The sequence below is a fragment of the Oncorhynchus keta genome, chromosome 33 (assembly GCF_023373465.1).
Source record: "Oncorhynchus keta strain PuntledgeMale-10-30-2019 chromosome 33, Oket_V2, whole genome shotgun sequence".
Classification (NCBI taxonomy): Eukaryota; Metazoa; Chordata; class Actinopteri; order Salmoniformes; family Salmonidae; genus Oncorhynchus; species Oncorhynchus keta.
Genome location: NC_068453.1, coordinates 7,376,307 through 7,390,236, shown reverse-complemented (window position 1 = coordinate 7,390,236; position 13,930 = coordinate 7,376,307). Strand labels below are relative to the sequence as shown.

Sequence of the window (13,930 nt, the reverse complement as noted above, 5' to 3'; positions counted from 1 at the left end):
ATGAGACTGACTAACAAAATCAATTGGGGCCTGTGGAATGTCCCTCTCCTCTTCAATGGCTTTACTAAGTTGCAGGATATAGGCGGGATCTGGAACACGCTGTCGTACACGTTGATCCAGAGCATCCCTAACATGCTCAATGGGTGATCCTTGCGACGTGTTGTCATGCTAAAACATGAGGTAATGCTGACTGATGAATGGTGCGACAATGGGCCTCAGGATCTCTTCACGGCTTCTCTTTGCATTCAAATTGTCATCGATAACATGCAATTGTGTTAGTTGTCGGTAGCTTATGCCTGCCCATACCATAGCCCCACCGCCACCGCAGGGGCACTCTGTTCACAACGTTGAAACCAGCGAGCCATTCGCCCACACGACGCCATCCACACTTTCTGCCATCTGCCCGATACAGTTGAAACCGGGTTTCATCTGTGAAGAGCGCACTTCTCCAGTGTTCAAGTGGCCGTCGAAGGTGAGCATTTTTCCACAAGTTGGTTATGAAGCCGAGCTGCAGTCAGGTCAAGACCCTGGTGAGGATGACAAGCAGGCAGATGAGCTTCCGTGAGATGGTATGTGACAGTTTGTGCAGAAACTATTTTAGGGCGCAAACCCGCAGTTTCATCAGTTGGCTGGTCTCAGACGATCCCGCGGGTGAAGTAGCAGGATGTGGAGGTCCTGGGCTGTTGTGGTTACACGTTGGAGGGGGTTTATGGTAGAGAAATGATCATAACAATCTCTGGCAACAGTTGAGACCCCGACCGGGGGGGAATTGATCCAAGAGCCTTCAAAAGGGGGGCTGCGGGCCGCCAGTTGTCCATCCCTGACTTTGGTAGAAGGCTGGATTAAGAGCAAGGTTTGTGTGAATCTGTCTCACAAACAACTGGAGAGACCATACACACACACACACACACACACTTTACTTTCTGCCAGTTTAGCTGGGAGCTAGGGTCCCTGCTGTGGGAGGCTGGTGCCGCCTGCTGGTGCAGTCAGTGTTGAGGTGATGTAGTGAGGGGTGCAGTGGGTTTCTATCCTGGTATTACTCCTCTGGGATGTTTTAAGCAGGACTATGACTCATAGCTTCTGCCTGGTTCAGCTTGCTTCTGTGTGGGGGTGGCTGTGGTTGGAGCCCAGGGCTGGGTAATGCCAGTCTCTGTTTGGGGAAATATCTCACCCTAGCGCACCCCTGCCAATTAGATTCATTCATTTGTGCCCAGGAGGGAGGTGTGGGAGACATGGAGAGAGGGAGGAGAGCCAGGGAAAGCAAGGTTCCAGACAAACATTTTCAGTTGGTGGCACCAGTCCATAATTTGATCACACCAATTTTTCTATGCGGCATCATCTTAAGTCGGTGCTTTATTAAAAAGTGTAATAGACTACTAAAATGGTATTCAGTAATACATTTATATATATTCATGTTTCCAAAAATTCTAATGTGCCACCTAATCCAGTGATTGTCATGCATTTTGGGTTGACAATTAGGCTGTTAAATGTTACTGTTAAAATTATTCTAAATATACTGTTATACCCACTAGTAGCCATGCATTAGTCTAAAAGTGAATGTAATCTCCATAAACCGTTGCAGTTGTAGCCTACGGCCCAGTGAAGCCTATGCGATCGCAATGGCCAATGCTCATTTCTCGCACTCTGTAACTCGAAGCCATATCAAATGTCTTTGGTTGTAAAATAGTTGCTATTGAACTATATGAGATATATATATATATATATATATAGAGATATATATATATATAGATAGATAGATAGATAGATAGATAGACCAATCCAAACTCATCTCTGCATGTCCAGCCCACTCATTATCTCAGCCAATCATGGCTAGCGGGAAGGCTGCGGTCTGTTCCTTTGGCTAAGCCAACTGGTCTCGTAATTTAACTATTTTATTCCTACTTACAGATGGCATATAAGTTTGATATTAAGGCACATGCAAGTTCACATGTTCGAGAAGGCGTTTCTGTCAAAAAATACTATTTGATTTTTTTTGTGATGTTTTTTAAATTACGTTTAAACGACTTCCCTTTGAAGTCGTGACCCGCGAGCCCTGGAGAGAGGAGAATGAAACAATGGGGATGTAAGGAGAAACATTGGAAAGGAGACTCAGGCAGGCAGAGGGAGGGTGGCAGGCAGGGGGGAGACATTGAGAGGGAGGGGGAGGCAGGTGAGACTGGAAGAATGGAACGAGACTGGGAGGGATGGGGACCTGGGGAGGCAGGGGGAAGAGGGAGTTGTTCTGGCTGACTGCGGCTCTCTCTCTCCTACCTTTCTATTGACAGCTGGATGCCTCTTTTTCAGCTCCGCTAGCTACTCAATCACACAGCTGATAGAGAGGCCTGTCACTCATATTCTCCTTGTTTCTGACAGACACACAAAGCCAACACTCACTCTCTATTCATTCCTTTCTCTGACACATCCAACACCAACTCAAACGATAAGACCCCATTCACATGCGCATTTAAGTGCCTCGCAGACCCCGTTTAAAATATGTCCGAGCACTCCCAATCAACGAGTCCTACAATTAGAGAGGCAGGGGAATGCAGGGGGAGGAGAGGACAGGCTCTGTGTGAGGGAAATATTTCTCCGATAAGCCCGCGATCGCTGATTGTTCCCAGGTTATCCCCAAACACACACAGAGCCATCCGACAGTCAGCCGAGGGAGAGATGGATGGAGAGAATGTTGATGGAGGTGGGTCAATATGGCTTTGTCCTCCTCAACACGCCCCCCCCGTGTGTTTGTATGGGTGTGTGTACACAGCCCGGTGTTCAGCAGGTCTATTGTGACTCGGGGTTATCTGTGGCTGTCATCTCTGTAGCAGACGCCTCCAGCGACAGACACACACACTTTCTCTGTTGTCCGCTGTTGCTGTTCACTTTGCTGATTGGCGCCAACACACAATAACTAGCCTCAGTCATCGAAGACTGTGTCCTACATTGTTTGGCCACTAACAGAATAGAAAGGGGAAGAAATGGCAGCCCTGAAAACATCATTGGCCTTACATCGATCGTGAGATTCTTGTCATTCCTGGGATGAAAAGGGGGAATGGTTTGTCATTGTTGGTGAGGGCAGAGACGTGACAGACGGACAGTAACCCGATGGCTCCGTTTCTAGTGGAGAATAACAGAACAGCGAGAAAAGAAAAAGGAAGAAGAACAAAGTGTGGAATGTGGACATGTCCTGCCATTGCCTCAGAGGATCAAAGCTGGAGTCAAGCACTTTATCACAGACAGTCTGGAGCTGTGGCTTTGTGGAGAGATGGGGAGGGAGAGCGAGGAAGAAGGGAGGGGCAGGAGGGCGAGAGGGCGAGGAAGAGGTGGGGCGAGAGAAGCAGATATGAGAGACTGCGCCACACAGTGTTCATACTGACCTCTGACCCAGCTGGACAGTCTAGATCACAGGGTGTCATCTGAGTGCTATAGGTCAAGTTAAGTGTACCATAACACTTGCACTGTGGCCTCACTCCCTACTTCTCTTGTGCTCTGCAGTAGGCCAGGTGTTACTTTCTAAATGTAATCTGTTACAGTTACAAGTTACCTGTCCTCAATTATAATCAGTAAATGATATTTTGGATTACCCACACCCAGTAACGTAATTTGATTACTTTTAGATTACATTCCCCTTAAGAGGCATTAGAAGAAGACAAAAAAGAATATTACTAATTGCACATCTATTGCTGGAAAAATCCATGTTTAGAGTTTACATGGCTGGCCACAAATGGATGTTGCATTTTCCTTTACGGGTTGGTTTTGTAGGCTTCTTCAAGCCCATTGCTTTATTCTACAAATAATCATACAATTCGGCCATTTCTTTACGTTATAAACCAAAGTCATATTTCCAGTTGTTCCAATGAATTGACCCGTTGGTCTTCAGGAATAGGACTTGGAAATATGGAATTCTATTATATTTGTTTAGACTGATTAGCCTACTCTGTTGTTTTGATGATTTTGTTGTCATGGAGGACTGATTAGCCTACTCTGTTGTTGATGATTTTGTTGTCATGGAGGACTGATTAGCCTACTCTGTTGTTGATGATTTTGTTGTCATGGAGGACTGATTAGCCTACTCTGTTGTTGATGATTTTGTTGTCATGGAGGACTGATTAGCCTACTCTGTTGTTGATGATTTTGTTGTCATGGAGGACTGATTAGCCTACTCTGTTGTTGATGATTTTGTTGTCATGGAGGACTGATTAGCCTACTCTGTTGTTGATGATTTTGTTGTCATGGAGGACTGATTAGCCTACTCTGTTGTTGATGATTTTGTTGTCATGGAGGACTGATTAGCCTACTCTGTTGTTGATGATTTTGTTGTCATGGAGGACTGATTAGCCTACTCTGTTGTTGATGATTTTGTTGTCATGGAGGACTGATTAGCCTACTCTGTTGTTGATGATTTTGTTGTCATGGAGGACTGATTAGCCTACTCTGTTGTTGATGATTTTGTTGTCATGGAGGACTGATTAGCCTACTCTGTTGTTGATGATTTTGTTGTCATGGAGGACTGATTAGCCTACTCTGTTGTTGATGATTTTGTTGTCATGGAGGACTGATTAGCCTACTCTGTTGTTGATGATTTTGTTGTCATGGAGGACTGATTATGCCTACTGATTCTGTTGTTGATGATTTTGTTGTCATGGAGGACTGATTAGCCTACTCTGTTGTTGATGATTTTGTTGTCATGGAGGACTGATTAGCCTACTCTGTTGTTGATGATTTTGTTGTCATGGAGGACTGATTTTGTTGCATGGAGGACTGATTAGCCTCTGTTGTTGATGATTTTGTTGTCATGGAGGACTGATTAGCCTACTCTGTTGTTGATGATTTTGTTGTCATGGAGGACTGATTAGCCTACTCTGTTGTTGATGATTTTGTTGTCATGGAGGACTGATTAGCCTACTCTGTTGTTGATGATTTTGTTGTCATGGAGGACTGATTAGCCTACTCTGTTGTTGATGATTTTGTTGTCATGGAGGACTGATTAGCCTACTCTGTTGTTGATGATTTACTCTGTTGTTGATGATTTTGTTGTCATGGAGGACTGATTAGCCTACTCTGTTGTTGATGATTTTGTTGTCATGGAGGACTGATTAGCCTACTCTGTTGTTGATGATTTTGTTGTCATGGAGGACTGATTAGCCTACTCTGTTGTTGATGATTTTGTTGTCATGGAGGACTGATTAGCCTACTCTGTTGTTGATGATTTTGTTGTCATGGAGGACTGATTAGCCTACTCTGTTGTTGATGATTTTGTTGTCATGGAGGACTGATTAGCCTACTCTGTTGTTGATGATTTTGTTGTCATGGAGGACTGATTAGCCTACTCTGTTGTTGATGATTTTGTTGTCATGGAGGACTGATTAGCCTACTCTGTTGTTTTGATGATTTTGTTGTCATGGAGGACTGATTAGCCTACTCTGTTGTTTTGATGATTTTGTTGTCATGGAGGACTGATTAGCCTACTCTGTTGTTGATGATTTTGTTGTCATGGAGGACTGATTAGCCTACTCTGTTGTTGATGATTTTGTTGTCATGGAGGACTGATTAGCCTACTCTGTTGTTGATGATTTTGTTGTCATGGAGGACTGATTAGCCTACTCTGTTGTTGATGATTTTGTTGTCATGGAGGACTGATTAGCCTACTCTGTTGTTGATGATTTTGTTGTCATGGAGGACTGATTAGCCTACTCTGTTGTTGATGATTTTGTTGTCATGGAGGACTGATTAGCCTACTCTGTTGTTGATGATTTTGTTGTCATGGAGGACTGATTAGCCTACTCTGTTGTTGATGATTTTGTTGTCATGGAGGACTGATTAGCCTACTCTGTTGTTGATGATTTTGTTGTCATGGAGGACTGATTAGCCTACTCTGTTGTTGATGATTTTGTTGTCATGGAGGACTGATTAGCCTACTCTGTTGTTGATGATTTTGTTGTCATGGAGGACTGATTAGCCTACTCTGTTGTTGATGATTTTGTTGTCATGGAGGACTGATTAGCCTACTCTGTTGTTGATGATTTTGTTGTCATGGAGGACTGATTAGCCTACTCTGTTGTTGATGATTTTGTTGTCATGGAGGACTGATTAGCCTACTCTGTTGTTGATGATTTTGTTGTCATGGAGGACTGATTAGCCTACTCTGTTGTTGATGATTTTGTTGTCATGGAGGACTGATTAGCCTACTCTGTTGTTGATGATTTTGTTGTCATGGAGGACTGATTAGCCTACTCTGTTGTTGATGATTTTTTGTTGTCATTTTGGAGGACTGATTAGCCTACTCTGTTGTTGATGATTTTGTTGTCATGGAGGACTGATTAGCCTACTCTGTTGTTGATGATTTTGTTGTCATGGAGGACTGATTAGCCTACTCTGTTGTTGATGATTTTGTTGTCATGGAGGACTGATTAGCCTAGCCTCTGTTGTTGATGATTTTGTTGTCATGGAGGACTGATTAGCCTACTCTGTTGTTGATGATTTTGTTGTCATGGAGGACTGATTAGCCTACTCTGTTGTTGATGATTTTGTTGTCATGGAGGACTGATTAGCCTACTCTGTTGTTGATGATTTTGTTGTCATGGAGGACTGATTGACTCTGTTGTTTGATTTTGTTGTCCTACTCTGTTGTTGATGATTTTGTTGTCATGGAGGACTGATTGTCATGGAGGACTACTCTGTTGTTGATGATTTTGTTGTCATGGAGGACTGATTAGCCTACTCTGTTGTTGATGATTTTGTTGTCATGGAGGACTGATTAGCCTACTCTGTTGTTGATGATTTTGTTGTCATGGAGGACTGATTAGCCTACTCTGTTGTTGATGATTTTGTTGTCATGGAGGACTGATTAGCCTACTCTGTTGTTGATGATTTTGTTGTCATGGAGGACTGATTAGCCTACTCTGTTGATGATGATTTTATTGTCATGGAGGACTGATTAGCCTACTCTGTTGTTGATGATTTTGTTGTCATGGAGGACTGATTAGCCTACTCTGTTGTTGATGATTTTGTTGTCATGGAGGACTGATTAGCCTACTCTGTTGTTGATGATTTTGTTGTCATGGAGGACTGATTAGCCTACTCTGTTGTTGATGATTTTGTTGTCATGGAGGACTGATTAGCCTACTCTGTTGTTGATGATTTTGTTGTCATGGAGGACTGATTAGCCTACTCTGTTGTTGATGATTTTATTGTCATGGAGGACTGATTAGCCTACTCTGTTGTTGATGATTTTGTTGTCATGGAGGACTGATTAGCCTACTCTGTTGTTGATGATTTTATTGTCATGGAGGACTGATTAGCCTACTCTGTTGTTGATGATTTTGTTGTCATGGAGGACTGATTAGCCTACTCTGTTGTTGATGATTTTGTTGTCATGGAGGACTGATTAGCCTACTCTGTTGTTGATTTTGTTGTCATGGAGGACTGATTAGCCTACTCTGTTGATGATTTTGTTGTCATGGAGGACTGATTAGCCTACTCTGTTGTTGATGATTTTGTTGTCATGGAGGACTGATTAGCCTACTCTGTTGTTGATGATTTTGTTGTCATGGAGGACTGATTAGCCTACTCTGTTGTTGATGATTTTGTTGTCATGGAGGACTGATTAGCCTACTCTGTTGTTGATGATTTTGTTGTCCTGGAGGACTGATTAGCCTACTCTGTTGATGATGATTTTGTTGTCATGGAGGACTGATTAGCCTACTCTGTTGTTGATGATTTTGTTGTCATGGAGGACTGATTAGCCTACTCTGTTGATGATGATTTTATTGTCATGGAGGACTGATTAGCCTACTCTGTTGTTGATGATTTTGTTGTCATGGAGGACTGATTAGCCTACTCTGTTGTTGATGATTTTGTTGTCATGGAGGACTGATTAGCCTACTCTGTTGATGATGATTTTATTGTCATGGAGGACTGATATGGCTCATAGCTTTGAGTTGACATGTAAATCCTGCTCTGGGAATAGCATGCTTTGAGCACTGCCGAGAAGTGTTATGTACAGGACACTTGGAAGAAGAGCCCCGCAGGGTGCGTTTGCTGAATGGTTATCGTTGACCTTTTTAGTTGGTGACACTTTGACGTCGGGACAATTTGCAGAAGTCTTAAGAGTTTGAGGATGTGTCCGTCAGGAGAGAATATATCTCCTCCTCCCTCCCTATTTACGACTCCACGCACGGAGCAGCATTTTCCAGTGGACCAGAGAGAGAGAGGGGTACAGTAGCTAGTTCATTAAAGCAAGGGATCTTGAAGCTGATGTAATTATTGGTGCCTGGGGGCTCTGGGCTAGTCTTAATGCCTGCTTCAAACTGGCCAAGTGCTCACTCTCTGAACAGGTAATTGCATTTAGGCACAGAGAGAGAGAGAGGGGGAGGGAGAAAGATGAAGGGCAACGAGGGAGCAGTAACCTGGGAGGACCAGCTGTGCCTGGGCAGCATATTATGGTCTGTTGACCTGAGGACATGGCTACTGCACGTGTGCAGATGGAGCCAGGAAGTCTCAATCCCGACCCCGCTCTAATTAATCAGATCATAGCCCATCAAACCAGATATGATCTCACTGCATTGAACTGAGGGGTTCAGAACACTCAGTGGTCTGGTCCTGGAGCTCCACTATAGGAGAATGGACTTGGGTGGGGGAGGAGGGGTAACACTTGGGAGCAAGGATGGCTGAACATGCCTTGACCCGGTACTGCTGTGTACTTCCGAATCCATGTCAGCCATTGAAATATCCTTTCTCTGTGTCAGCCTACGTGAAATCTGTGTTATTTTCTGGAAGTAGCTTCTTATAGCTGGGCTTTACAGTAGCACTGGGAGGTCACAGGGAAGGGAGAGGTGATGCTAGGCCAAGGTTTCTCTCTCGGTCTCCCCACCCTCTCTATTCTTCTCCCTCTCTCTCCCCCTCTGTCAGTAGTGTGTTGTATCCAGAGCCACTCCTGTATTCATGACCACAACACTCGGGCCCCAGAACGCTCACTGCAGGATGCACAGTTGAGCCTGAAGGTCGGGCAGCAATTGTTTATCGGTTAATATGTCTCGCTCCCTCTGTCGCTCTCTCTCTCTCCCTCTGTCGCTCTCTCCCTCTCCCTCTGTCGCCCTCTCCCTCTGTCGCTCTCTCTCTCTCCCTCTGTCGCTCTCTCTCTCTCTCTCCCTCTGTCGCTCTCTCTCTCTCTCCCTCTGTCGCTCTCTCTCTCTCTCCTCTGTCGCTCTCTCTCTCTCCCTCTGTCGCTCTCTCTCTCCCTCTCTCGCTCTCTCTCTCTCTCCCTCTGTCGCTCTCTCTCCCTCTGTCGCTCTCTCTCTCTCCCTCTGTCGCTCTCTCTCTCTCCCTCTGTCGCTCTCTCTCTCTCCCTCTGTCGCTCTCTCTCTCTCCCTCTGTCGCTCTCTCTCTCTCCCTCTGTCGCTCTCGCTCCCTCCCTCTGTCGCTCTCGCTCCCTCTGTCGCTCCCCCTCTTTGTCGCTCTCTGTCGCTCCCCCTCTTTGTCGCTCTCTGTCGCCCCCCCCCCTCTCTGTCGCCCCCCTCTCTGTCGCCCCCTCTCTGTCGCCCCCTCTCTGTTAAATATAGCCAAGTCCAAACTGAGCAGAGACATCAGAAAGAAAAAATAAGACCGTTTTGGAATACAAATGCCTGGGGCTGGGGTGTACAGATGGGGTGTGGGCTGGATCTGGCAGTAGGGTATAGAGCTCTGTCTCAGGTTGAACCTGGGGCTGGGGTGTACAGATGGGGTGGGCTGGATCTGGCAGTAGGGTATAGAGCTCTGTCTCAGGTTGAACCTGGGTCTCGGGCTGGGGTGTACAGATGGGGCGTGGGCTGGATCTGGCAGTAGGGTATAGAGCTCGGTCTCAGGTTGAACCTGGGTCTGGGGCTGGGGTGTACAGATGGGGCGTGGGCTGGATCTGGCAGTAGGGTATAGAGCTCGGTCTCAGGTTGAACCTGGGGCTGGGGTGTACAGATGGGGAGTGGGCTGGATCTGGCAGTAGGGTATAGAGCTCTGTCGCCCCCCCTCTCTGTCTCTCCCCCTCTCTGTTGGCCCCCCGCTCTGTCGGCCCCCTCTGCTCTGTTGCCCCCGCTCTGTTGCCCCCCGCTCTGTTGCCCCCCGCTCTGTTGCCCCCCGCTCTGTTGCCCCCCGCTCTGTTGCCCCCCGCTCTGTCGCTCCCCTCTGTCGCTCCCCCTCTGTCGCTCCCCCTCTCTGTCGCTCCCCCGCTCTGTCTGCTCCCCCTCTCTGTCGCTCCCCCTCTCTGTCTCTCTGCTCCCCCTCCCTGTCGCTCCCCTCTCTGTCTCTCTCCTCTCTGTCGCTCCCCCCTCTCGCTCCCCCTCTCTGTCGCCCCCCTCTGTCTGTCTCCCCCTCTCTGTCGCTCTGTTCCCCTCTCTCGCTCCCCCTCTGTCGCTCTCCCTCTCTGTCCCCCTCTCTCTCGCTCCCCTCTCTCTCGCTCCCCCTCTCTCTCGCTCCCCTCTCTCTCGCTCCCCCTCTCTCTCGCTCCCCCTCTCTGTCGCTCCCCCTCTCTGTCGCTCCCCCTCTCTGTCGCTCCCCCTCTCTCTTGCCTTGTCCTTGCAGCTCTCTCTACAAGTGCAACACATCAGCATCATAGCCACACTCCTTCCATAGTAATTCCCATGGCTCAGACTGCAGACACACACACACACGTTTGTAATAACTTAAACTTAGAGACTCGGCCTATGATTTAATCATTTATTGCTTTGTAAATGCAGGCTAGATCCAAGGCCTGTTGTGAGGTTGTTGCTTTTCGTCCCCGAAGGCCTTAATCAAATAAGAAATTATTTGATTACTTAAATGTACATTAGGATTAAAAACTGGGCTTGTCTGCAAATGTCAAATGAACGTGACTTGCTCCACTATGTAAAGTCCACTTCCAGTGGCAGTGTGTACATTAGGACCAACCTCAAACAAAAGTGACTTTTCAATGTCCAATTACTGTTCGCCTGTGTTATTAGCAGACCCATCAGCACTCTCTGAATGGAGTTCTATAAATCTGATCTTACATGTGCCCATTAGATGGATGCCCTCTTCACTCTGCTATAAGGAGACATCATTACCTCTTCAAGACCTGTCGTCTATTCATACTGTGACTAAAGGTGACCTTGCATGTATAATGGTCTCAGTACTTAGAGGAACTGACCCCCCCCTGGTTGATATGAGGCCTATGTGGCGTCGGCCATAAACATACGTTCTAGTCCCAGAACAGTCAAGTGTAGTAATGAGGAGGGTGATAATGGATGAAAAAAATCAGTCCCCCTTCAAGCACTGCTGCTGATATATGCATTTAGTCTGTAAATGTTGCATTTAATCTCCTGTCAGCTTGTGTTTAGTGGTTGAGAGGACGGCTCACCTCCTGATCTCACTCTCTCGCCTTCTCTCTGTCTGTGACCTCCCCTTTTCTTCAGGATGGCCACGAAATGGCCCATGGATCACGAGCTGGGGTTGCTAGTTGCTCACCCTTGAATGAGACTGTGTGTCCAGTGTCCCTCCGCTAGTATACACAGTTGTTTGTTCATCTGTCGCCATTACTATTCCTCACACACATCCTTCTTTTGTTTACTGAAGTACATGAGCGTTTGAAGCAACATTTTAGGGCAACAGACTCATTTTAGGGCAACGGACATCACCCCTAGTAAGACAGACCACACCTTGCTGTGAAATTCATTTCTCTCTCTCTCTGGCTTTCCAATCAAGGACAACTACACATTTGCACAGCCGGGGATCCAAAGGAAAGTCAAGGCTCTGGAGGAGTTGGTCAGCAGGATCGATGGTGAGCTTCCTCTCCTCTTCCTCTCTCTCTCCTGTCCTCTCCTGTGGTCCTGTCTCTTTCTTTCTCTGTCTGTCTCTTTCTCTCTGTCTCTTTCTCTGTCTCTTTCTCTCTGTCTCTTTCTCTGTCTCTCTTTCTCTGTCTCTCTTTCTCTGTCTCTTTCTCTGTCTCTTTCTCTGTCTCTTTCTCTGTCTCTTTCTCTGTCACTGTCTGTCTCTGTCTCTGTCTCTTTCTCTTTATCTGTCTCTTTCTCGTTCTCTGTCTCTTTCTCTGTCACTGTCTGTCTCTGTCTGTCTCTGTCTCTTTCTCTTTATCTGTCTCTTTATCTGTCTCTTTCTCTGTCTCTTTCTCTGTCTCTTTCTCTGTCTCTTTCTCTGTCTCTTTCTCTGTCTCTTTCTCTGTCTCTTTATCTGTCTCTTTCTCTGTCTCTTTCTCTGTCTCTGTCTCTGTCTCTGTCTCTTTATCTGTCTCTTTATCTGTCTCTTTATCTGTCTCTTTATCTGTCTCTTTATCTGTCTCTTTCTCTGTCTCTTTCTCTGTCTCTTTCTCTGTCTGTCTCTATCTGTCTCTTTATCTGTCTCTGTCTCTTTATCTGTCTCTGTCTCTTTCTCTGTCTCTTTCTCTGTCTCTTTCTCTGTCTCTTTCTCTGTCTCTTTCTCTGTCTCTTTCTCTGTCTCTTTCTCTGTCTCTGTCTCTTTCTCTGTCTCTTTATCTTTCTCTGTCTCTTTCTCTGTCTCTGTCTCTTTATCTGTCTCTTTATCTGTCTCTTTATCTTTCTCTGTCTCTTTCTCTGTCTCTTTCTCTGTCTCTTTCTCTGTCTCTTTATCTGTCTCTTTCTCTGTCTCTGTCTCTTTCTCTGTCTCTTTCTCTGTCTCTTTCTCTGTCACTGTCTGTCTCTGTCTCTGTCTCTTTCTCTTTATCTGTCTCTTTCTCTGTTCTCTGTCTCTTTCTCTGTCTCTTTCTCTGTCTCTTTCTCTGTCTCTTTCTGTCTCTTTCTCTGTCTCTTTATCTGTCTCTTTATCTGTCTCTTTCTCTGTCTCTTTCTCTGTCTCTTTCTCTGTCTCTTTCTCTGTCTCTTTCTCTGTCTCTTTCTCTGTCTCTCTGTCTCTTTCTCTGTCTCTTTCTCTGTCTCTTTCTCTGTCTCTTTCTCTGTCTCTTTCTCTGTCTCTTTCTCTGTCTCTTTCTCTGTCTCTTTCTCTGTCTCTTTCTCTGTCTCTTTCTCTGTCTCTTTCTCTGTCTCTTTCTCTGTCTCTTTCTCTGTCTCTTTATCTGTCTCTTTATCTGTCTCTTTATCTGTCTCTTTCTCTGTCTCTTTCTCTGTCTCTTTCTCTGTCTCTGTCTCTTTATCTGTCTCTTTATCTGTCTCTTTATCTGTCTCTTTCTCTGTCTCTGTCTCTGTCTCTGTCTCTTTCTCTGTCTCTTTCTCTGTCTCTTTCTCTGTCTCTGTCTCTTTCTCTGTCTCTTTCTCTGTCTCTTTCTCTGTCTCTTTCTCTTTCTCTGTCTCTTTCTCTGTCTCTTTCTCTGTCTCTGTCTCTGTCTCTTTCTCTGTCTCTTTCTCTGTCTCTTTCTCTGTCTCTTTCTCTGTCTCTTTCTCTGTCTCTTTCTCTGTCTCTTTCTCTGTCTCTTTATCTGTCTCTTTATCTGTCTCTTTATCTGTCTCTTTCTCTGTCTCTTTCTCTGTCTCTTTCTCTGTCTCTTTCTCTGTCTCTTTCTCTGTCTCTTTCTCTGTCTCTTTCTCTGTCTCTTTATCTGTCTCTTTCTCTGTCTCTTTCTCTGTCTCTTTCTCTGTCTCTTTCTCTGTCTCTTTCTCTGTCTCTTTCTCTGTCTCTTTCTCTGTCTCTTTATCTGTCTCTTTATCTGTCTCTTTCTCTGTCTCTTTATCTGTCTCTTTATCTGTCTCTTTATCTGTCTCTTTATCTGTCTCTTTATCTGTCTCTTTATCTGTCTCTTTATCTGTCTCTTTATCTGTCTCTTTCTCTGTCTCTTTCTCTGTCTCTTTCTCTGTCTCTTTCTCTGTCTCTTTCTCTGTCTCTTTCTCTGTCTCTTTCTCTGTCTCTTTCTCTGTCTCTTTCTCTGTCTCTTTCTCTGTCTCTTTCTCTGTCTCTTTCTCTGTCTCTTTCTCTGTCTCTTTCTCTGTCTCTTTCTGTCTCTTTCTCTGTCTCTTTCTCTGTC

The 13,930-nt window shown here is 45.6% G+C and overlaps 1 protein-coding gene across 6 annotated transcripts in view; it reads left to right on the top strand.

Moving 5' to 3' along the window:
- tbc1d22a (TBC1 domain family, member 22a) overlaps positions 1–13,930 on the top strand; it is a 198,151-nt gene that overhangs the window by 114,473 nt on the left and 69,748 nt on the right. For all 6 annotated transcript variants that reach the window (XM_035748532.2, XM_035748529.2, XM_035748530.2 and 3 more), the window contains one exon: positions 11,686–11,761. In XM_035748532.2, coding sequence (XP_035604425.1) covers positions 11,686–11,761 — 76 coding nt within the window. The remainder of the gene's footprint in view (positions 1–11,685; positions 11,762–13,930) is intronic.